At 45.9% G+C, this 23,582-nt stretch overlaps 1 protein-coding gene across 3 annotated transcripts in view; it reads right to left on the reverse strand.

The window, feature by feature from the left end:
• Window positions 1-23,582, reverse strand: part of LOC144173832 (sushi, von Willebrand factor type A, EGF and pentraxin domain-containing protein 1-like) — a 214,332-nt gene that overhangs the window by 92,960 nt on the left and 97,790 nt on the right. For 2 of the 3 annotated variants that reach the window (XM_077702092.1, XM_077702091.1), the window contains exons 14-17: window positions 18,129-18,324; window positions 17,140-17,298; window positions 7,601-7,762; window positions 2,329-2,490 (exon numbers count right to left, since the gene is read on the reverse strand). In XM_077702092.1, the coding sequence (XP_077558218.1) occupies window positions 2,329-2,490; window positions 7,601-7,762; window positions 17,140-17,298; window positions 18,129-18,324 (679 nt within the window). The remainder of the gene's footprint in view (window positions 1-2,328; window positions 2,491-7,600; window positions 7,763-17,139; window positions 17,299-18,128; window positions 18,325-23,582) is intronic. The other variant, XM_077702093.1, reaches the window with a different exon arrangement.

The raw sequence follows: 23,582 nt of genomic DNA on the forward strand, positions 1-23,582 counted from the left end.
GACGTAAGCGAAGCTCACAAGGATGCCGTTTCAAGCATTCTTTGGACCCTATTCTGAGTCCCTCCTCCACTCCCTCCACTCGGCTGAGGGGAAGATTCTGCAATGCTGATTCTGCAATGGTGAAATCAACTTCAAGGATCTCCTCCACTGGAGGCTCGAGGGGGGGAAGGGCTCAGAATACCAGGCTTTATTTCCAGCTACAAAAGCTCCCCAGGCTGTCTGTGTGTTTGAAACACGAGAAGTTCTGAGCGTCAGATGTTACAAAACGAACGTAGCGGTGTGTGCGATATATAGCGCGACCACCAAGCTCGCACGCCGTTCAAAACATTTATTTGGAACTGAAGCTTGTAGGTGTGAAAACTAGGATATGCGCCTTGAATAAATCTCTTAATAATCGATATACCTTTCGAGATATAAACATGACTGAGACCTCAAGCTTATAAATCTTATCACCTGGGTACAAGTTTTGATCAATAGGCGCCATTTTCAAGATCAAGAGTCAACTCAAATGGGTTCGCATCTTCCTTATGAGTGAACACAGTCAACGCTCTAGACAAATAAATTTGTCGTACCTTTCACCTTAATTATGTATCATCTTTATGTAACGTGCTTAAGAGCTTCGCTATTATGCATACGAGACTGACACGCGTGGGGCTGCGTCCGAGTAAAGATATGCAAATGAATACGTGTGCCCCTCCAGGCTTGAGCGATCTATTTCTCACCCTATCGAACATTATAGGCGCGTATTATAAAATAAAACAAAAAAATTCAGATTTTGTTCACAGCCAAAACGATTGTCCTGAGAAGAATTAATAAAGAAAATAATACACGCCTTTTGAGCCATTGCACCGGCTATTCGAACGGCATTCATGTCCTGTGGGAATGTCCGGAAATTAAGCCGTTTCCGACTCCGCCCCTGAGAAAGTTGCGCAGCCGCCCGGCCCGGTCGGCCGACTCACGCGGCTAACTTGCCACATCACTTGCTCTTGTGGCTCATATACAGCACGCGCTGGAGCTCGGACTTAACTGCGAAAGCGTCCCGGGCGCACGGGATAAGAAAGTTTTTAACACGAAGGTGTTTTATTCCCGGGTACATGAAGATCTCACTCACGTCATATCCGTCACGGAAGTGAAGTCGCCAGAAAAAGTGCCATTGGCGCTGCGGCGCCCGGATTCGAGCCCAAGCTCTCTCAAGCTCTCTCGCCGCAGCGAGAGGTGCGTGGCACTCCACCGACTCCGCTGTGAGCGGAGACGTGAGCAGCTCTACGCATGCGTCTTATGTCCTTCGCTATGACTCATTCAGATGGTGCTGCCGTCTAGGAGAGACGAAGCGAAGTAGCGCATCGTGATGCTAATGAGCGCCAACAATTGGCGTCTGGATGCCAGCGCCTTCGTGTACGGGGGACGCGCGTGAATTGAGGCACACTCTGCCGTGGCGTTGTTCCCATGACCGTAAGTTGCTGTTCGTTTGCAGTTAGTTGCATTTCATTTTTGGTTTATTTGGCCCGGAATAACCCATTTTTTTTCTTGCGTGTCGGCGTCACTTCCTCTGGAGGGGTCAGGCTCGCGAACCCTTCGCACATGAAGGAAGTTCCTTTAACATTCAACTGCTCCTGTGAAGGCACCTTTCACTTTCGTGTTTTACCGATTCCTATGAAAGAAGGATCAACCACAATTGTTTTTAGCTATCAGTCTACACCCGGGCAGAAACAAAAGAATCTCCGCTGCCAGTTGTTGCTAAACTCCTCCTCTCTACTCAAATGTACGCCGTGACAACCGACCCCGTTCAGATTGCACGAAAGGCACGGGAGGGAGGGGTGGTTACAGACGTATGACGTGTTCACTCCCTGATTCGTTGGACTGGCTTGGATCGAACTTCGCTTGCGGTTTCCTTTTGGGTAGGTTTTAGCGATGGATATAGCTCTCCCGCGTATACGAGTGGTATTTAATGTAAGCTAACTTAACCCGATTGGCTAACCTTCCAAACCTGTCGCAGCTAGAAGAAAAAAAAGGGGTTTATTGAAGTGCGTGATAAAAGTACGTAAGTAAAATGCTAGAGACAAGACTCGCAATGTCAGTGAATATACAGGAGCCCTCGACAAGTTAATACAGAGGGAAGTAATTACAAAAAGGTAGTTTGAAAGCAACCAGTCTGCTGTATCCCTGTGCGGGATTTACACGACCGGACGGGCGATCACCACACAAAACGCTACGGCGCATTTTTCGGAGACAGGGAACCGTTATACTGCGTCGTAAAACTAGAAGAGCTTACACTCAGAGAACGAAGCCTTGCAACATGCGCAGTGATAATAAAATTGCAGAACTTGCCAACGCAGCCAGATTTGGCGACCGTGCCCACAAAGTGGGTGCTAAGTCCATCGCCGCAGGGTAGGCATGAGGTCTGGTTCTTGGAGGGCTGGTACTGCCCGTGGGGGCAGCGGCTGCACGGCTTCAGCCCGTTCCAGGAGTACGATCCCGGGGGGCAGGCATCTGCGGGAGAGTAGTTCGCGGACTATATGTAGGCACCTGGTCACCCGCGCCTGGTTGTAATACAGCCGGAATCGTTTCTTTCTTCATAACACCAACTTCTTTAGCGGTGTGATGACAAATGAAACACTGACACGCCAGTCACGAACGTAGTACGCTTATTAAAGGGACACTGAAGTGATATGTAAACATTGCGGGATTACTTGCGCAAATTGTAGTCCGGAGTCCCCAGGCCATGTTTCGACCACCCTGGGCGCGTTTACGCGATTTTATTTAGTAGAAAAATTAATTCGAAAATTCTGTCCTCCTCTCTTTACGCTCGCCCATTTTCTGCGGCGTTTTCGTGTGACGTCAGGAGGGGATGAGCTGGCAATTGGCTGCGTTACTGCACGGCTCCCCGGCCTTCAGACAGAGTCAGTCGGCCCAGCGTTTCGTCCGCCGGCCGCCGACGAGTCGTCGCAATTCGTTCGCTCAGTTGAAACGAAGCCAGGACACGTTTGTGAATGGAAGAATCCGCCTTTCTTTACTTGGTTAGTTTGTACACTGTATATAGCTCCAAGTCAAGGTCGCTTCACACAAGCGCTGCACAAGCGCACATGAGACGCTTCGGTGACTGGTACGCCAGTAGTAAAATATAAGGCCTCTTGAAGGCGGGAGAAGAGTCAGCGAAGTCAATATAGGTACTAAGGAAATAAAATCAACTGATATTTTTACCGTACAGCGTAAAACTAGGGTGCGGGAAGCACTTTTTTGCGCTGGGCGAACAAGCACAGCGGTCAGCAGCACGACTACGCATCTGCGAACGCTTTTCCGTCTATGAAATGCAATTGCTAGACGTAAGCTATTGTGGAAACTCAAGCGACGCTTACTGCACGAGCGCAATACAACAAATAGTCACCTAAGCTACTTGAAATGCCAAAACTAAATAAAAGTGTAAAGTGGTTATACAATATATACTCTATATTACCGGGAGCGGCAGAGCCCACCTTCGTGGCCTAGTTGTCTGGGGCGCTAGGTATGCTAGCATTTTGCAAGTCACGAGTTCGAATCCCCGCGGGTACGTTCTTTTTTTTTTTTTTTTTTTTTTTGGTAAGTTAACTTTTTCGTTTTCTGCCGATGTTTTCTACATTGAGTTCACACCTTTTTTTCGGCCGCAACGTTCATGGCTCCACGAACTAGTTCACAGAACGCGCGCAGGCTGGCACTGGCGCGCTAGCGAGTTCTCGTTGGCGTGCTCTTGCCATAAGCACCGACTGCTTGCGGGCAGTGGGCACAGGCCAGAATGAACAGACCCTTGACCTGGTGCGAACACGCTTTTTACGGTACAGGCATGAGTGAGGCAAGCTCCAAATATGGGGGAAAAGCGCATGACATTTGGGCGTCTGCGGCTACGCGGAGGGCGTCCATGCACTGCGTAGGCCTCGGCTAGTGAATGCTACGATTCCAAGCCGTCCTGGGAGGCTTATCTTTATGCATTTTTACAGGTGACAACATGGCAGAAGCGCGGTACGATGATTACTGAGTTATTGAGAATGCCCATCCAACAATGCCACCGGTTGTGTTTTACAGAACCGAAACCGAAACCGAAACTTGTTTGGTTGCTCACCTTGGGCATCGTCCAATCACGGTGCGGCTCCTTCCAACGTCACAGCTTTAGTTGGTGCGGCCGCCGCAAACCGCGCATGGTAGTTTTTCTTCTTTCGCGCTTTGTAAAATAATTACCGATTTGTCAACCGGATAAACGATGAAAAGTGTGCTAATTTGAGCCAGTCTACGCAGTGCAAGCAAAAACGGGAGCTTGGCAAATTCACTTCAGTGTCCCTTTAAGCGCTGGCGGGAGCTTTGTAGCTTACATCGCCTACCGCATAAACTTCTCTGAATGATAAGACATTGTTATGATAATTATAATGTTAATAAATATCGCTCCTCCCCGATTCACGTGACCGAGGAGGATGATGATGACAGTTCCTTGAACTGGGTTACATGTACATGAGCCTACATCTTACCTATAACGGCACTGAGTAATATTTTAACACCGTAACTTGCATAGGGGTTAGAAGAAGAACAGCAATACCCACAAAAAATTACACCATCTTCCCGTGGGGAATCCTGATGAGGATGCGAAGCATCGTGGCGGTTCCGTGTGGTTCCATTGTGTTGCCGTTATGTTGAGTTATCTGGTTTTCACTAGCGCCAGAGGGAATTCCGCGTCCGGGTCCACACCGGTGGCAAAGGCACGCAAGTGCTGTTGTGTTACGGTGAGTAGGCGGTGGTTCTCGAGGCGCCGAAACTCGTCCATCATGTTCTTGTCGATGTTGTCTCTGTGGTAGAATCGGTAGTCTCCGTCAGCTTTGGTGAGGTAAAGGTTGTTGACATTGGTGCACCGGCTGAGAGCAATGTACACGCCCTCCTCTTCGCAGCTGTTGTTGTTGTTGTTTTTGTTGTTCCTTCACAAAATGGCGCATACCCAATCAGGGGATCGGCCAAACATCAGTTGCTAATTCGAATGAGATTGCTGCCTAGGTGGATGATTCCAGGAAAATTAGAAAATTTTGGAAGCTTTGTTCTTCTTGTTTTTGAGGAATCGAGATTGGAAATTAGTCAATATTGAAACAAAATAAATAAAGAAAGAAAGAAAGAAAGAAAGAAAGAAGAAGAAGAAGAAGAAGAAGAAGAAGAAGAAGAAGAAGAAGAAGAAGAAGGAGGAGGAGGAGGAGGAGGAGGAGGAGGAGGAGGAGGAGGAGGAGAATAATACAAAAAAAACCGGCAATGGAAACGTTTGGAGGGCTCTGGTAAGGTTCCAGAATAAGATACGAATTAGGTTGTGAATCTTTTGGAATTTTTTATGAAGCGCAGAAGAGCAGAACAAACATCCCGGCGGCCATATCCAGTTTCTGAAGCCCCAAATGATAAAAGAACCGGCACTGATAATGCCAACCCCAGGCGATGAAGCAGCACATATAGGAGCTGACGTCTGAGGCTTGAAAATCGTCGACAGGACAAAAGGAAATGGTCGACAGACTCTTCTTCATTACAGTAACTGCACATGGCAGACTGCGCCAGACGAGACCTGTGGAGGTATCTGTTCAACTGGGGCACACGACGTCGAAGGCTCGTTACTATCACCTCCAGGTCGCGTGAGGGGCACCAATTCGGTTTCCAGGAGAATTTTAGATGACAAAAATCTCGCTACGACAATAGGACTGATTCGTGCTGCCTTTGCAGTTTCAACAATCTACGGAACCTTGCGGCGGCTAATAGAGGCGCAGCTTTGTCTTCTCGTTCTTCTTCTTCTTCGGCGGTTCCCCTACGGGAAGATGACGACGGTGGTTGAACGCGAACCTATCTCGTGATGGATTCTTTGGTTGGCCAATTCGTAGGGGCATCCTGCCACAATCAGCATCAGAGGCGCTGCGGACGGGGCTGGTTGAGCTGCAAGGCACGGGGCGCTTCCCGCCACAGCTTTCCCACGGGAAATTCAGCATCCCCCTCTAAAGTTTTCAGTTCGTCGTTTCCGTTGACGTTCAGCTTCGCGTGCCTTCGTTGTATCAGTAGCGTCTTGACGTAGTTTGAATGAGTCAAGGACATAAGGCGCGTTCGTAGCACTTGCTCCTGCCCCGGATTTGTAGCATAGTGGGAAGAGCACCGCGTACCTCCCGTTGCGGCCAGACAGTCGTGGGATCGAAACCGGGCGCCGCTAACTATTTCTTTTTTTTTATGGTATAGTATCGCGGAGCTGTGGGTGTAAGGAGGAGAGTTGCGCATGCGCAGTGAGCGTGTGGACGGCGTCGCCATCAACGATGCAGGACCAGGCGAGCCTAAGAAATGCTCCGCATTTAAAAATTCCGATGGTTGGCTTCACTGCAGCCCACCAGAACGACCAATCAACGTTAAAAGAGAGGTCGCGGGTTCGATTCCTGGCCGCGGAGGCCGCTTTTCTATGGGAGGTGAAAAACAAAAACGCCCGTGTGTACGAGATTTCGGCGCACGTTAAAGATCACAAGGTGGTCAATATAATCCGGAGCCCTCCACTACGGCGCGCCTCATCGCCTGGGTTGCGTCGGCGCGTTAATCCTACCAACAATCATCAACCAAGCAGCGCGAATAAGAGTGCGAATTTCGTGAATTACGAGGCCCAGTGTGCGATTAGATTTAAAAATAGAATCTGCGCTGAAACAACAGCGCAAGGCGTGCATGAGAGCTGTTCTCCAAGCGAAGAGCCTATTTTTCACCCTACTGGTGTGCTGGGTCTCGCTATTCGCCAAATTCGCGCTCTTATTCCCGCTCATTGGTCGTTCTGGTGTGTGAAGCCAACCTGCCGCAATTGCTTAGAGAGTACGCGAAATAGCGTCACATGTAACAAAAAAACCAAATCAATATCTGATGTAAACACGCGTTGGTTGTTTTGTTCGGTATTTGCTACAAAAACGAACAACGATACCGCCGAAGTGACATAAAAAAGGACATATGTAGGATTGGCGTGTTTCATGATGTTGTTGAGAGGTAACGACTTTAGTTTTCCCTTTCAGCTTCGAAGATTATCGCTTGCTTGCTGATGCTTTCCGGTGGCTCGGGTGTTTTAGGCGCTCATTTCGATTATCGTCACAGGGCAACGAATCCAAATTTCTCAGAATCACGTTATATAAGCGCCCTTACGGAAGCATTGATATAGTGCTTCCTCGGAGCTCTGAATACTTTTCTGATTCATACTACCGGTCATTCTGTACATAAGCATATTGCTGCCGTATACCTGCATTGTTTCAACTTTGTGCCATCTCGGCTTTAACAGCACCTTTTGAAGCATAGCTTGACGGAAAAAAAGTTCAAATTTGTTTCGCTGTCATGCTTCTGCGCCCTTCTTGTACATGCTTGCTCCCTTCTTGTACATGTAAACAGCGTCGGAATTTAACATTGTTGCCGCCCACTGCTTTATAACTGCCACAGTAGATACCGCTACCTAGTTTGCCTAATTTATAGTACAATCGCGGTTGCAAGCTGAAGATCGTGCAAACCGAAAGACGCATTTAGTTTTACCTTAATTGTCCGAATCAATATGGTTGAGTCAATGAACGAAAAACTTCGAGAAATCAAATTTTTTGAAAGGTTTGTGTACCTTGACAGTCTGAGGAGGAGTTGGCGCCCCACTTCCCCGTCGAAAGGCCGACGGCACACTTCTTACAAGAGGTCTCGCCGACTCTGTCTTGGTAGGAGTTTGGAGCACAAGCCATACACGGTTCTTTGCCTGTATGCGACCACCTGCCAGGCTCGCAAAGAGCTGCCAGTCATGAGAAAGCAAGAAGGCGACACCGGCTATAAGTGGGTATACGTACCAGCAGAACAGCCAAACAAAAAGTGAGCACAATTGCCATTTCAATGGTAAAATGTAACAATGATATGTACAGGAAGTCTGTTTCTACAGCATTTTCCGCTCAATATAACCTAAGCGCCAGTGAATAGGATCCCCGCTTCAATGAATATATAAGCCAGGTGCAAACCAATATAATCCAGGCGCTAACCAATATAATCGGGGAGTGACTCAGTGCAGAACGGACGCGAGCTCATTGCAACTTAGACGCAACAAATGCCATCCCGGCAGAGTGTATTTTCATCCAAGTTGGGTGAACTAGGTTACGTGACCTGCTTAAGCAAACTTAGAAAAAGTGCACAGAAACAGAGTCATGTGACCTTCAACCACTCTCACATAATTACTATATCAGCCCGTGGATGGTGTCATGGGTATGAATTCATGCATTTAAATTGCTCATTTACCCGATATGTTAGGGGAAACTGCCAGAACAACTAACTCTCGAAACCAAATAGTCGTGTCATTCTGACATTAGCTGTACGAAAAAACTCTAAATTATGACGTCAAAAATATCAATCAGATGCAGTTGAATGGCTCCTCATCCTGTATAATGGCGGGACATCTTCATAATACCATGTCACATGAGAGCTCTAGGGCTGGTGCAACTCAAAAATTACCAGCTTATGCGACAATGATTTGGAACAGCCAGCGTATGCGTTAGTCATGTGACTAACACAAACAGGAGACCCCTTCTATTAAGTGCAACCACGAAAGAGTCACATGACATCACTTGCATTTGTACGAGCAACACAGTCACTGGCATTACGTGAACGCTATTGAATTGCTATTGAACGCCATTGAATTGAATTGAAATGACAAGCAAGACAATGCCATCACAAATAGGGATAAAATAGTCAGAGAAGCCGAGAAGTTCTATAGGGATCTGTACAGTAGCCGGGACATTCAGGATAAGGCCGCACGAGAAAGTAGATCAAAGGAGATAGACATCCAACCAGTAACGACCGAAGAAGTAAGGAAGGCTTTGAAAGGAATGAAAGGGGGCAAATCACCTGGTGAGGATCAGATAACAGCAAACCTCTTAAAGGATGGTGGAGAAATTTTACTTGAAAAACTGGCAAATCTCTATACGCAATGCCTAATGACCGCAAGTGGACCGGAATCTTGGAAAAACTCGAACATCATCCTAATCCATAAGAAAGGTGACATGAAGGACTTCAAAAATTACAGGCCGATCAGCTTACTGTCAGTCGTCTACAAGGTATTTTTACCAAGGTATTTCTGCCACCCTAGATGTCAGTCAACCTAAAGAACAAGCAGAGTTCCGTAAAAGCTATTGAACAATGTACCATATTCACACGATCCATCAGGTGATAGAGAAGTGTGCGGAGTATACTGAACCCCTATATATAGCCTTCATAGATTATGAGAAAGCATTGGACTCGGTCAAAACCTCAGCAGTCATTCAGAGATTACAGAACCAGCGTGTAGACGAGCATGACGTAGGAATACTAGAGGATATTTACAATGGGTCCACAGCTACCATCATCCTCCATAAGGACAGCAGTAAAATACCTATAAGGAAGGGCGTGAGACAAGGAGACACAATCTCTCCAATGTTATTCACAGCATGTTTACAAGAAGTATTCAGCACGTTGGATTAGGAACAGATGGGAGTAAGGATTAATGGAGAATATCTCAGTAACCTGAGATTTGCTGATGACGTTGCCTTGCTAAGTAACTCGGGGGACGAATTGCAAAGCATGCTTTCCGCATTGGACGAACAGAGTAGAACCATGGGCCTGAAAATTAATATGCAGAAAACTAAAGTAATGATCGATAACCTCGGGGCAGCACAGCGATTTGAGATAGGTGACGAGGCAGTGGAAGTGAATATATCTACTTAGGTCAAATTGTGACCCCGGATCCCAACCATGAGGCAGAGATAAGAGGCAGAGAAGGATAAGAATGGGGTGTAGTGCATACGGCAGACATTCTCAGATAATAAATGGCAGCCTACCATTGTTCGTGAAGGAAAAAGTGTATCACAGCTGCCGCTTACCAGTACTCACCTACGGGGCAGAGACTTGGAGGCTCACTAACAGGGTTGAACTTAAATTGAGAACGACTCAGCAGGCAATGGGGCGGAAGATTATAGGTGTAACATTAAGGGACAAGAAGAGAGCGGAATGGGTCAGGGAACAAACGCGTGTTAAGGACATATTAGTAGGAATTAAGAAGAAGAAATGGACGTCGGCAGGACATGTAAGGCGAAGGCAAGATAACCGTTGGTCATTAAGGGTTACAGAGTGGATCCCTAGAGAAGGCAAGCGCTGGAGGTGGAGGCAGAAGGTTAGATGGGCAGATGATATCAAGAAGTGTGCGGGGATAAATTGGTCGCAGTTAGCACAGCACCGGGGTAGTTGGAGATTAATGGGAGAGGCCTTCACCCTGCAATAGGCTGGTGGTGGGGGTGGGGGTGGTGGTGGTGGTGATGATGATGATGATTGAATTGCTTGTTTACGTGACGCGCGAAAACAAGTCTGTCATTATGAATATGATTTCTTGTGATTTCGCATGACTCCTACGGATGATGAGCTAGTCACGTGACTTACCATGGGGTATACTACCTCACGAGTAATGGCATAATACAGTCAAACCCGGCGATAACGAACCCGGATAGAGCGAATTATGCTATATATCGAACAAAAATAATTCAGTTATGGAAATACATGGGAAACATATTCCTTATAACGAAGTTCACATCCGATATATCGAAATCTGGGCGCCTAAAATGGCCGCCGAAATGCATGATCTAGACCGGCGATTGAGATGTGGATTGGCCGCGACCACGGAGCAAGAGCCGCGACTGAGACATTGCGCCTCGCACGGAGCGACGTGACCCCCAATACTTTCCGGAACTGTTTCCGATGCGCGGGACTCGCGACGGAACTCGCCCAGTCAGCGAGTCCGGACCAAGACAGCAGCACCGGTGAACGGTGGAAAGAGCTCGCCAACGTTCTTGATGATGTGGCGAGTGTAATGCGTATAATAAAACGCTTTCGGCAGTCGATGTGCTCCGCCAATGCTTCTGAGATTTTAAGTGCGAATGCACTTCTTAAGCGACCCTGAATCACGCGTCCACCGTCCGTCCGCAGCCTAGCAACGGAGCTAGCTAGCGTGCCTCGCAACGGCGCCGGATTTCCGACGCGTGAGGGCGCTCGCGTAGCGCCTCCTCTCCCCCCTCGCCTACTCTCCAGCTCGCAACACCCTTTCTCGGCGCGCCAGCCAGGCCACTACACTATATAAAAAAATAACAGCATCCGGCGCCCGGTTTCGATCCGAGGACGTTGCGGCCGCAGCGCGACGCTCTACCGACTAAGCCACGGAAGCCACGCTGATTTCAGAGTTAGGAACGCTCCTTATATCTTTAACGCATTCAAACTACGTCGTCAGCGGCGTTGCGTTGGCGACTCAGCGGCGTTGCGTTGGTGACTCAGCGGCATTATAGCGGCTTGATAACTGCGTGGTGTACACGTGATACTACAAACCCGATGGAAGAGAAGGCGGCGAGGCGGTGGGCTGCGGGTGCCGAGCGCAAGCGCCGCAAGCGGGCCGACAACCGTGCATTCGCACTTTCACATTCTCCCCCTCGGGGAAATGCGGGGGACTTTTTTGAGGACGCGGACTCGAACTGGTGCAAACAATGTTTCGTGTAGAGAATGCTATGCTAGTTGAAGCCGCCAAAACGAAAGTGAAAACAAAAATCACCGTTTTTTTTGCAACGTGGGCAGTTAAGGCGGAAAGTAGCTTTATTACTTGCAAAAAATGGATTATTTTGGTATGGTAATGGCTACTGTACTGTGTTCGTTTCTGCATACGCGGATGGCGGAGTTGGGGAGGGGGCGTGGGGCTCCCGCGGATCGCGAACTCGTAACAAAAAGCTCGTTATAGGCGGGTTCGGCTATATCGAACTATTGGATATATCGAACTAATCGCCGTGCATATTGCAGTTCGCTATAAACGGGTTTGACTGTAGGCATCAAATTATCGCTATTCATTTGCTTGTTTGAGTGACGTGCAGAAGAATCTCGTCATTGCAAACATAATTCCCAATGCCGTCGCATGACCTCCATGTATCATGATTTAGTCCCGTGACTTAGCATGAGGTATATTGCATCAGGAGTATTGACACCATAGGTTTCAAATCAAGGCACTTGAATAACTTGCTCACGTAATGTGCAAGAAGAATCTTGTAATGGTGAACATGATTCCTTATGATGTCGCATGACTCTATGAATCATGAATTAGTCACGTGACTTATTGTGACATTTCTTACATCCCAGGTACTAGCATCATAGGTATCAAATGAACGCTGCTGAATTACATGTTCACGTTACCTGCAAGAGGAATCTTCTTATGGTAAACATGATTTATTATGATGTCGCATAACTCCTACGGGTCATACATAAGTCACGTGACTTACCGCGATATTTCTTACATCCCATACAAAGCCATCAAAGGTATGAAATAAACGCTGTTGAATTGCTTGTTTGCTTGATGAGCAAAACAATATTGTCATCTAAACTTGATTCCTTAGAATGTGCCATGACTCCCATGGATCAGAAATTCGTCACGTGACTTGCCCTGAGGTTTAGAAAGCACGATTATTGTCTTCATAGGTATGAAACAGGCGCTGTTGCGAGATACTACGTTGCGAGAAACCTATGTTTGCGTGACGTGCAAAAGAACGTTATCATCCTAAACATTATTCCTTATGATGTCGCCTGAGTTCCCTGGATTAAAAATTAGTCTTGTGACTTACCATGACGTATATTAAATCATGAGTATTGGCATCATAGATATGAAATTTACGCCATTGAATTGGTTGTTTACGTGATGTGCGAAAGAATCTTGTCATCGTGAACATGATTCCTTACAATGTCGCATGACGCCTCAGGATTATGAATAAGTCACGTGAGTTACATGACGTTTTTTGCATGACGTGTAATGGCATCATAGGTGTCAAGTGAACGTTATTGAATTGTATGTTTACCTGAACTGTCAATGAGGCGGGTCATTGTGAATGACAAGCTTCGTTCTATGGTACGGGGTTGCATGCAGTCTCATGTTGCCCGCACGAACCAAAGAACTGATGGGGAAAACATGTCAGTGTAAGAGATTACCGAGATTTCTTATACCAATATATTTTCCCTATTATCAAAATCACGTCTTTCGTACGGACCACATGACAATGCCTGAAATCACGTACCATAGGAAGCAGCCTGTAATTCAAAATGACACGCTTCATCCACAGTTTTCGTAACCAAACAATTCAATAGCGTCCACTTGAAAACTGCGATGCCATTACACGTAATGTATGAAATAATTGTAACTTACGTGACTTATTCATGATCCACAGGAGTCATGGAACATCGCAAGGAATCATGTTCACGATTAGATTATTTTGCAAATCACCTAAACACCCAATTCAATGGCGTTCATTTAATATATATGATGCCAATACTCGTGATTTAATCAACCTCATGGCAAGTCCCATGACTAATTTATTATCCATGGGACTCAGGCGACATCATAAAAATCATGTTTAGGATGACATTCTTTTGCACATCATGTAAACAAGCAATCCAACAGCGTTTGTTTGTTTGTTTTTTATTTTTCTATTTAAACACACTCTTAATTCCTCGCGGGATTCTCGCAGGAAGGGCATATACAGAGTACATGTCAGAGTTTTTCGAGCACTGTGAGGTAACGCAATCGATGGACTATAGAACACATTATATACTCTACTCGACATTTCACATGAAACATTGTACGCGCAACAAATCTAAACAAGGAACGCATACATTTTAGAAAAGTGACATACCGTACAGGCTTCGATAATACAGGTTACAACATTCCTCTGCGTACGGGATTACTTTTTAATACTCTTCATTACAAACCTCAAAAATTCATGATTTCGTGACAAGATGATACACAAAATGAGTTGATACACACATTCACACGCTGATAACAAGCTATAGTCACAGAATCACATCGTGTTAACTTTCTTTTCTACCAGTCTTAAAAACTCTGTTGAACTCGTGGTACCAGTTATTGAGTTTCCTAGATAATTCCATTCCCTTATTGCTAATGGAAAGAAAGCATACTTGAAACAGTCTACGTTGAACCGGTATTCTATTAGCCTTTGGAGATGTTTTAGTCTGGTTAGCCTTAGCTTTATGGATATACGGATTGAGGCCTTTAAATTGAGGTGACCGTGGATGAGTTGAAACAAAAATTTCTTTCTAGCTGTCTCGCCTCGATTATCGAGGGTGAATAGGACAGCTTGCTTTAATAGCTCTGCCGGAGAGTCGCTCGTTTTATATTGGTTATAGATAAACCTTACTGCTTTTCTTTGGACACCTTCCAGCTTATTGATTAATTCTTTAGTAAAAGGGGACCAGGCGATATGGCGATTGGCGATATTGGCGTATTTGATACCTATGATGCCGTTACATGTGACGTAAGAAATGTCTTGGTAAGTCACGTGACTAATTCATGATCCGAAGGAATCATGTGACATCATAAGAAATCATGTCCATAATGGCAAGATTTTTTTTGTACATCACGTGATCAAGTAAGTCAACAGTGTTCATTTCAGTGTTCGTTTCAATCAGCGTGATCATGGTAAGTCGCGTGACTAATTCATGATCCATATGAGTCATGCGACATCATAAAGAATATTGTTCTCCATGACAAAATTGTTTGCGCATCTCATAAACAAGCAATTCAACAGCGTTTATTTGATACCAGTGATGCCAATACTCATGATGTAAAAAACGCCATAGTAATTCACACGACTAATTGATGATCCATAGGAGTCTTGCGACATAGCAAGGAATCATGTGCGCCATGACAAGTTTCTTCTGCACATCACGTAAACAAGCAATTCAACAGCGTTCGCCTAATAGACATGATGTCAATTCTTGTGATGTAATAAGGTCATGCTAAGTCACGTGACAAATTAATGATACATAGGAGTCATGCGATATCAAAAACAAACATTAAGGATGACAAGCTTGTTTTGTACATCATGCAAACATTCAATTCAACTGCCGTTTATTTGATACCTAGGATACCAATATTTTATGGCGTAAGAAACGTCATGCTAAGTCACGTGACTAATTCATGATTCATAGCAGTCATACGACATCATAAAGAATGATGTTCACCAAGAAAACATTCTTTTGCACATCACGTAAACAAGAGATTCAAGAGCATTCATTTCACAGCTGTGATGCCAACGCTCGTGATTGTCATGGAAGAAATCTCATTGTAAGTCACGTGACTAAGTCATGACACATGGAAGTATTGAGACATCATTGGGAATAATGTTTGCAATGACAAGATTATTTTGCAGAACACGCAAACAAGAAAATGAATGTCCATCATTTGATACGTTTGGTGCCTGTTATCGGGATGTAGTAAACCTCATAGTAAGTCACGGGACTTATTCATGACACACAGGAATCATGCGACATCGTAAGGAATCATGTTCACGATGACAAGATTATTTCGCGCATTACTTAAACAACCAATTCAATGGCGTTAATTTCATATCTATGATGCCAATACTCGTGATTTACTAAACTTCATGGTAAGTCACATGACTAATTTTTAATCCCTGGAGCTCAGGCGAATTTACAAGGAGCCATGTTTAGGATGAAAACATGCTTTTGCACATCACGTAGACAAGCAATTCAACTGCGTTTATTTCATGCCTCTGATGCCAATACTAGCGATTTGTAAACGTCATGGTAGGACATGTGACGAATTTATGATGCATGGGGGTCATGGGACATCATAAGGAATCTTGTTTAGGATGAGAAGATTGTTTTACACATCAAGCAAACAAGCAATTCAAAAGCCTTCATTTGATACCTATGGTGCCAATACTCGTGATGCAATATACCTCATGGTAAGTCACGTGACTAAATCATAATACACTGAAGTCACGCGAGAGCATTGGGAATCATGTTTGCAATGACGAGATTCTTTTTCACATCATTCAAACAAGCAAATGAATAGCGATCATTTGATGCCTATGATGCCATTACTGGTGAGGTAGTAAACGCCACGGTAAGTCACTTGACTAGCCCATCATCCGTAGGAGTCATGCGAAATCAGAAGAAATCATATTCACAATGACAGGTTTCTTTCGCGCGTCACGTAAACAAGCGATTCAATAGCGATCACGTAACGCCGGTGGCGCGGTTTCCCGTACGCGGTTTCCCGTGATGTATTAAAGCTCATTGTAATCGCGTGACTCGTGGTTGTACCGAACAGAACGTGTGTTCTGTTTGTGTTCGTCACGTGACTCACGCCTACTCTGGCAGCTGGCAATTTTTGAGTTGTACCAGTCCTGGAGCTCTCATGTGACATGGTATAATGAAGATATCCCGTCATTATACAGAATGAGGAGCCATTCAAATGCATCTGATTGATATTCATGACGTCATAATTTAGAGGCGACTTCTGGTATAGCTAATGCCATAATCACATTGTTTCGACAATTAGGCGTTCTTGCAGTTTCCCCTAACATATCGGGTAAATGAGCAATTTAAATGCATTAATTCATACCCATGACACCATCCTCGGGCCAACATGGATGGAAATACACTGCGCCTGGTTGCGCCTAAGTTACAACGCTCTCGCGTCCGTCGTGCACTGAGTCACTCCCGGATTATATTGGTTTGCGCCTGGATTATATTGGTTGGAACCTGCATTATATTCACTGGCGCTTGGATTATATTGAGCAGGAAATCCTGGTTTGAAAGGTCACCTCTGACAAACAGCGAGGGGAGACATACATGGCGTCCTACAAAGAGATTTCAGGCTCCTGCGAAGTGCACAGGGCCAGCTATATTATTTTTTGGGTGTATTATCTTTGTTCCCCCTAATGTAATCAACTCCTCCTGTGATACTAACTCGCGGGGTCTTAACGGAAAGGAAATTACTTGATTAATATTAAGGGTCCTCCTTGTTTCATTAGACAGCCGTTATACCTTTTAATCAATGCAAAAGTAGCCAGCGACTTTTTAGGTTATATCTAATGCCTCCAAAAAATAAATACTTCTCTTTGTGTCTCTCCAGTTTCTTTCGAAGTTAGTATTAAGAGATCTGTAATGATTGTATGATACGGAATTATGTACGAATCAAGCAGTGTGGGGATTTTGAAGTACATGGCTATGCTGTTAACTATTAAGTACCGAACGCAATCCCTATATTTACCTTAATTTCGACAAATTTTAGACGACTAATTTTACCTTTGCACTCAGATGCGGAGCTGGCCTTCTCTCCCAGCGTCGTCTTGTTGGCGGGGCAGGGGACGCACGACTGAGCGGCCTCTTTGTCTGAGTACGTGCCCACGGGACAAGGCAGGCATGTCGTCGTGTTGTGGTAGAAAGTGCCCGCCGGGCAGTTCACTGGAAAACGTGGGCGCAGCGAGTGATCAGGTCGTTATCCTAGGTTGCTTTAACTGTTTGCCGAGCAACCGTCGCATAGGCATGTGGTAGGTGCTTCACACTGTGCTTGAACGACAGTACGTTGGGAATGAACACGAGAAACAAACGTTAGAATATAGATTTACCGTTAAAACGTTAAAAAAAGGTGCACGCTGCTAGTGCTGTCGCCATCACGACTCATTCTCGAGAAGTATCGTACATCCGTGATTCAAAAAAGTATAATATTGAAAGTACGCAGAATTGTTCTATTTACACATGTAGCAACGCAGCACTAACTGAATTCGCGCAGGTCCATTCCTATATAAGGCACAGCGTTTAGCATCGTAAATAAATATCATAAATATGAATTTTGGGAACTAAGAGCTGCGTAGTTATCAAAGTTTAAAAAAAAAACATTGACTCCTGAAAAGGTCTGATAATAAAAATAATTAAACGTTTGCAGTTGACCTGTACTCTTGTTCAGCAACAATAAAGTGCCCGCTACGGTAAGGAGGCTCACGGCAACCTCGCATGCCTGCGCGTTCTTCCGTACTGGTCTCTTTGATAAATACTATCTGAATTACAAAGCTTCACCCCACGGGCTGGTTTCCTAGACATCTTTGCGCTCTTCTAACAACTGCAACCCTTGGAACGCGTCCTGCGTTCCCCAAGTTAGCCCTGTGTGTGCGAAAGGCGACGAAGGAAAAAAGTATCGCTGGAAGCTCGTTTTGCGTGTGGCTCTTTTTTCTTTTTGTCATTGCTGGTATTAGAGTGACAAAACACGCTATGTTTTGCTGCGCGAGGAGGCATACCGCAGAGTCGCTCGTTGGAGACCTGTCCTCTTGGGCAGACAGAATTGATAGAGTGGGTTGTTCCGACCAATGATGCATCCGGCAGCTCTTCAGCTACAGTGGAGTTTATAGCTTCGCTGAGGGAGTCTTCCAAATGACGAGTGAGTGCCGTCGTTTCAGCCGCAGCCGGGTGAACGAGGGTGGTATTCTGGCACTCCTAAATCGGAAAACACCTGCAGTGAGGCACTCCTCTATGTTGACTGCCACCACGGGCAATACAAAGACAATTTAGTGCCCATTAAGAATTTCTGTTCTGTGAACTTACAGGGTTTCACATGCAGTATCTAGATCAATAACGGCGCCCGATTCTCTTTTGAAGACACACTTTTTAGGTAGGAATGCTTTATGCTTGCTCTGATGGAAGTGCGTTTTTCTAGTGCGCGGAACGATGAGGACTAAAAAAACTGCATATACAACACCTGGCGCATGATAGCTTTTCTGGTTAGTTAGTTTTCAATTGTCATGTATTTTTCACATCAGAGAGGATTCCATCATACTCTTGATTTCAGCACTTTACTCAAGGCAGATTTACAACTGCGCTCATAATAAAAAAAATTTAAGTGTATGTGCATTTTCATTAGTCCTCGTTGCTCCGGGAAGTAGTAGAATTAACCAGTATACCAAGCAGCCACGTTCACAGTACTCCTTTTCAAAGTTATTTTAGAAACTACATGCTATCTTACAGGCAGTGAAATTAAACGCTAAATATTATAACAGTCAAAGTTCACCTGTGCTTTCCGAAGTGTGCACAGTAAGACAATAAAACTGGCTCATCTGAGGCATGAAGTATTATAAAAAAACGGCAGTACACGGACCATGTCAAAAAGATGTCGTCGGAAGCATAGAATGTGAACCCGAACCTACCAAGTGAATACGCAGTCTAGAGGGTGCGCAAGGAGGCAGGTTGGCTTTGAAAATGCATTATTTGCACATTATATCCATTCTTGACCAATCACGAGGCTGGGACAATGTCATGTGTGAATATATAGACATTGGCATGAGCAGAAACAGCCTGATTATTAGGCGGTTCTGTTCCCATCTTTGGTGAAAGAAGGCATTAACAGTGCCCCCTTCGAGTCACCTTCTGTCTTACAACAGGCCGTATAAGAAACCCCGTACTTGCTCCTTCTTGCGGGCAGATAGTCGGAACAGAATAAGTCCTTCATCTGTGCAGCCTGATGGGTTTGATCACCAAACATTGAAAAATGGAGAAGGCATATAATTTTTTATATCTGTGTTATCAGGGTAGATGCACGCAGGCATACAAATTTCAAGATAGCTTGGGAGTTGGGATAGTTGGGAATTGGGAGTTGGGGAGTTGGGAATTGGGATAGCTTGGGAGTACGAGGAATTCAGTGCCCAACAAAACAGCTGCAATCGAAGTAATTTACCGGCCGCAGTGGCGCTCGGGCTGGGCGAGGGCACGGTTCAATTTCTGCAGCGCAGCCATTTTTGTGATGGAAGCAAAAACCCAAAACAGCCGGGTCGTCATTTCGGTGAACTTCAAAGATTCCTGGGTGGTCAGAGCCCTCCACTACGTCATGCCGCATATACCAGGCGTAACTATAGTTCTTTTAATGTGAAAGCACTGTTGGCCCACCTCGGCGAATTTAGCGGATGTAGAAACTAACAGAGTTCGTGAAGTCTCGTTTGGGAGGCCACCCGTATTTTGTGGTTTATAAGGCGCCTGCGCAGATGTTCAAGCGCAGAAAGCGGTATGAGGTGGTAGTTATATGCAACGGTCCGACGTTAGGCGAAATGTTGTCAACTGATCGTCATGTAACCGGTACCATCAGATTGACGGACCGTGTATGTGACGTTGCTTAGCATGTCGTTAGGCTCAACGTTCAGTTTGTCTAACTTTGAGCCGAGGCATAGACGTTACACCCAACGTTTTTTTTTTTTTTTTTTTTTTTTTTGGTGTCTGACGTTGTCAACCAGCATCCATTGATATTCAAGCGGGTGCCGGTTGACCGGCAAGTGGAAGGCACCGGCTAACGTCGTGATACCACAAAGCGTAACTCTAGGAATAAGCTCCAGCAGGCATCCGACAGCTACTGCTCCTATTGCGGCAAAGTGTTACATAAATGCAGAATAGTACCCACAGAATAACACGTACCCGCAGCGGTGTATTGCACAACGCTCTACACGGAGCTGATGTCGCCCTACATTCCGTGGCTGACGCAGCTCAACGCGAAAAGAAGTACGCGCATTGCAGCTAGCGTGTTCAGCAGACATTTTTTCGCACCTGCGTTAGCGCTGGAGATGACCATTTAGATCACCGACTGAGGGCTGTGTAAAATATTCAGGGTGTAAAATATTCAGTTTTTAGGATGCTCCTGCGGCGACAAGTTGAAGCACCCTTTTGGGCGTAAACATTTTTAGTGTGTAGTGGCTGCATTGCGCAGCGCAACGGTGCCGTTCACTTATTCTGCACTTGAAACAAGAGCTACATCGCGAACGTGGGTTCAAGGTCCACAGACATCTCTGCGCTCATCAGCCCATCTTTTCGACACAGTGCGCAAGGTAGGAGATACGGGGATGCCCTGCTACTTTTCCTGCGTCTCGCACTCCTTTTCCTGAGTATTTTTCACAACTTTTCCATTGCGTCTCGCTCTGACCATTCCCCCCAAACCACCGAGTTTCTCTATCTTACCTACAGACTCAAGGAGGACACGGTGTTGCAGTCGCGTGCCACCAAGGAAATGACGTGCTATTCAACACTGCAAAACCGAACAGTGTTTCGTGACCATGAAACTGTAGTTTTTGCTTAACACACAGGAGTGTAGCGGCGCAGTCACTTGCTGCGAAGCTGCCTATCGCGCACCCAGCAGGCTGCAAGCTGCGGCAAGCGTGGATACACTCAGCGCCGAAAATGAGCGTGGTCGACACTCTGTTACCGACTCCTGCATCAGAAAGTAGCACCTGATGGCCAACCTGTCGGACTTGCCCCCTTAAAAAATTGCCGCGCATCTGTTCACTTTGCTATGGAAGATTCCGTCGAAAGTCTTCTGCCGTTCCCGCCTCTCCCCCAGCCACGCTCTTCCCCTCTCGTCTCGGTCCTCCCATGAAAAACGAAATGCAGCTCTGCTCAATTCGAGTCAATTTTCCCGCCCCCACTGTACTGGCTCGCCATCTGTGAAGACCTTTTGTTGCTCTTTGGATTGGCGCTTGAACCACAGTCTACAGGCCTGAGCGAGAGCCCTTTTCGTATTTTGCGGCTCAAATGTTGTATTGAACGCGTTTGTGTTCTTCTATTTGCTATCGCAAAAATTACGCCCCCGTCTGTTTTTTTTTATTAAAATAACAGTGCCAGTATCAGTAATGTATGCATTTATGCCTGAATGTTTTCTTTTTGCTGATAAGTGTTGAAATGTATAAATTATGTTACTATATTTAGTAGTTTCGGAATGTTTTTCTTTCACATAAAAGCTTGGTCCGTTTTACCTTTTCGCTGGGAGGCTGAATTCATGGACAGTCAGACAAACCAAAATCTTCGCACTTAAGTGGCCCAAGAAAAATGTATCGTCTTTAAAATATGCCATCGAAGCCAAAGAAATCTGCATAATTTCAGAGAATTGTCTGCTATTGCGCAGCATTCTTATACCACTTTTCTGGAGTGTGAGTTCTTTGCAGCCAGATTTTTTTTTTTGGTTTTTCTAAATTCTGTCCAACCAATTATCTTCATTTACGCTATTATAACAATTAAAGGTGTACTTTCCGCGAAAACTCCATTATTGTGGAAATGCGCGACGCTACACGATTCGCCATTTTCACTATTTTTTGTATCTTTTTGGCTTTTCAAACATCTGTTCGACCAATTATCTCCATTTCAGCTATTGTAACGATTAAAGCTGAAACTTCCTCGAAATTTGCATTATTGTGGAAATGCAGGGTGTTACACGCTCCTGGCTGTGGGGGTACTCGGCAAGGAATGCTACGCATTAATAATGTCTGTGCTACCGGGCAACTTTCAATACGCAACTCAACGCTCCCTTACAAGCGCACCCCATGTATTTACAGTGGAGTACGCGATAGAGAATCGGTTCAACTACCTTCTGAAGGCTTTTGAAACGGCTGCGTAGCACGGGCAACAGACGCCGACGCTGCAGCATCGCTGCATACCGGCGCCCACGCGATGGAGGGCGATTGAGTTGCGAGGCTGCGAGCACCAGGAGTACTTCGCGGCGCGCCCAACACATGTCCCCGCCAATCCGCCGAATGTAAGGCCCCTAAAATAACATCGCCAATCTGTTATCTCGCCGCCTTTCCCCTCACCCCCTCCTTTGTGTTTTGCCAATTGAAACCAAATGCCACTCCCAGCATTTTCCCAAACCTCCCACTACCTGTCTGGAGGTGACCGGGAGATCCTCACCCGAGCTACAGCTCCTGACCACCACTAGGGCTCAAGATTACCTGGCTCGCCTTCCCCGCCTAAGGGACACTCGCTAGGACTAAGCCTCGCCAGCAATAGAGGTCTCTCTCTCTCTCTCTCTCTCTCTCTCTCTCTCTCTCTCTCTCTCTCTCTCTCTCTCTCTCTCTCCCAGCATTTTAAAGCAAAGCTTTCTACCTCTACCAGCCATTGGTTAATTTAACAACTTGTTGGTGGGCTAGTTGGTTAATGATTCTTAAAAATATGTTTAGCGCAAAAACCCAAAGACAGTACACAAAAAGGAGACGGGAAAAGGGCTAATTCTTAAAAATATGTCTAGTGCAAAAAACCAAAGATGGTAAAAGAAAGGAGGAGGACAGCCAACGGGACAGCCAAAAATTCTTTCGTGGCGTGCGGGACAAGAAACTCCCAACCCGACGGAAGGCGCTTTTCATTCACGGAGCACAGTGTAGATGGAGCGGGGATATGGCGCTATTTAGGGTGCCTCGATGCCAGCGCCGCCGTATGGAGACACCCTTTGAACGGTCCCGTGCCGCTGCAATTGGATCAACGTGCTCAACGCGTTGTTCTCTTCGTTTCCCACGAGACCCAGAAACGCAAAACAGATGAGATGATTCGAACTTCGCCAGTAAACCGCGCTGGGGCTATAATTTATCGCGGTTTTGATACGATGACTTGCTTCGACGGCGTGTGAGCGACCCAAAATGGCGGCACCAGCGTATATGTATCTCAACCCTGTACGGCGGACGCGTGAATCGAGGCACCCAAGCGCTATTACCCAGCGTTCCCGTGCTCACCCAGGCGGGCGCGTCGGTGGGACCCTCCCTTTGGCTTTGTCGTCTGCTTTAGCGACGGTGTCGGGCCATTTTTGGCGCAGCTTCGCGTCCATTGGACGCTTACTTCGCACGGCTTCATTAACTTGTTTGACGGCACCTTCTGGGTAACCGCGACCCGACGGAATTAAGTGGTCGTACGGCATAGGTACGTTACGGATTGGTTTGCAGGGCTGGAAAACAAAAGGT

Source organism: Haemaphysalis longicornis, unplaced genomic scaffold, assembly GCF_048455015.1.
Source record: "Haemaphysalis longicornis isolate Haplotype H1 unplaced genomic scaffold, Haemaphysalis longicornis Haplotype H1 scaffold_3, whole genome shotgun sequence".
NCBI classification, from domain to species: domain Eukaryota; kingdom Metazoa; phylum Arthropoda; class Arachnida; order Ixodida; family Ixodidae; genus Haemaphysalis; species Haemaphysalis longicornis.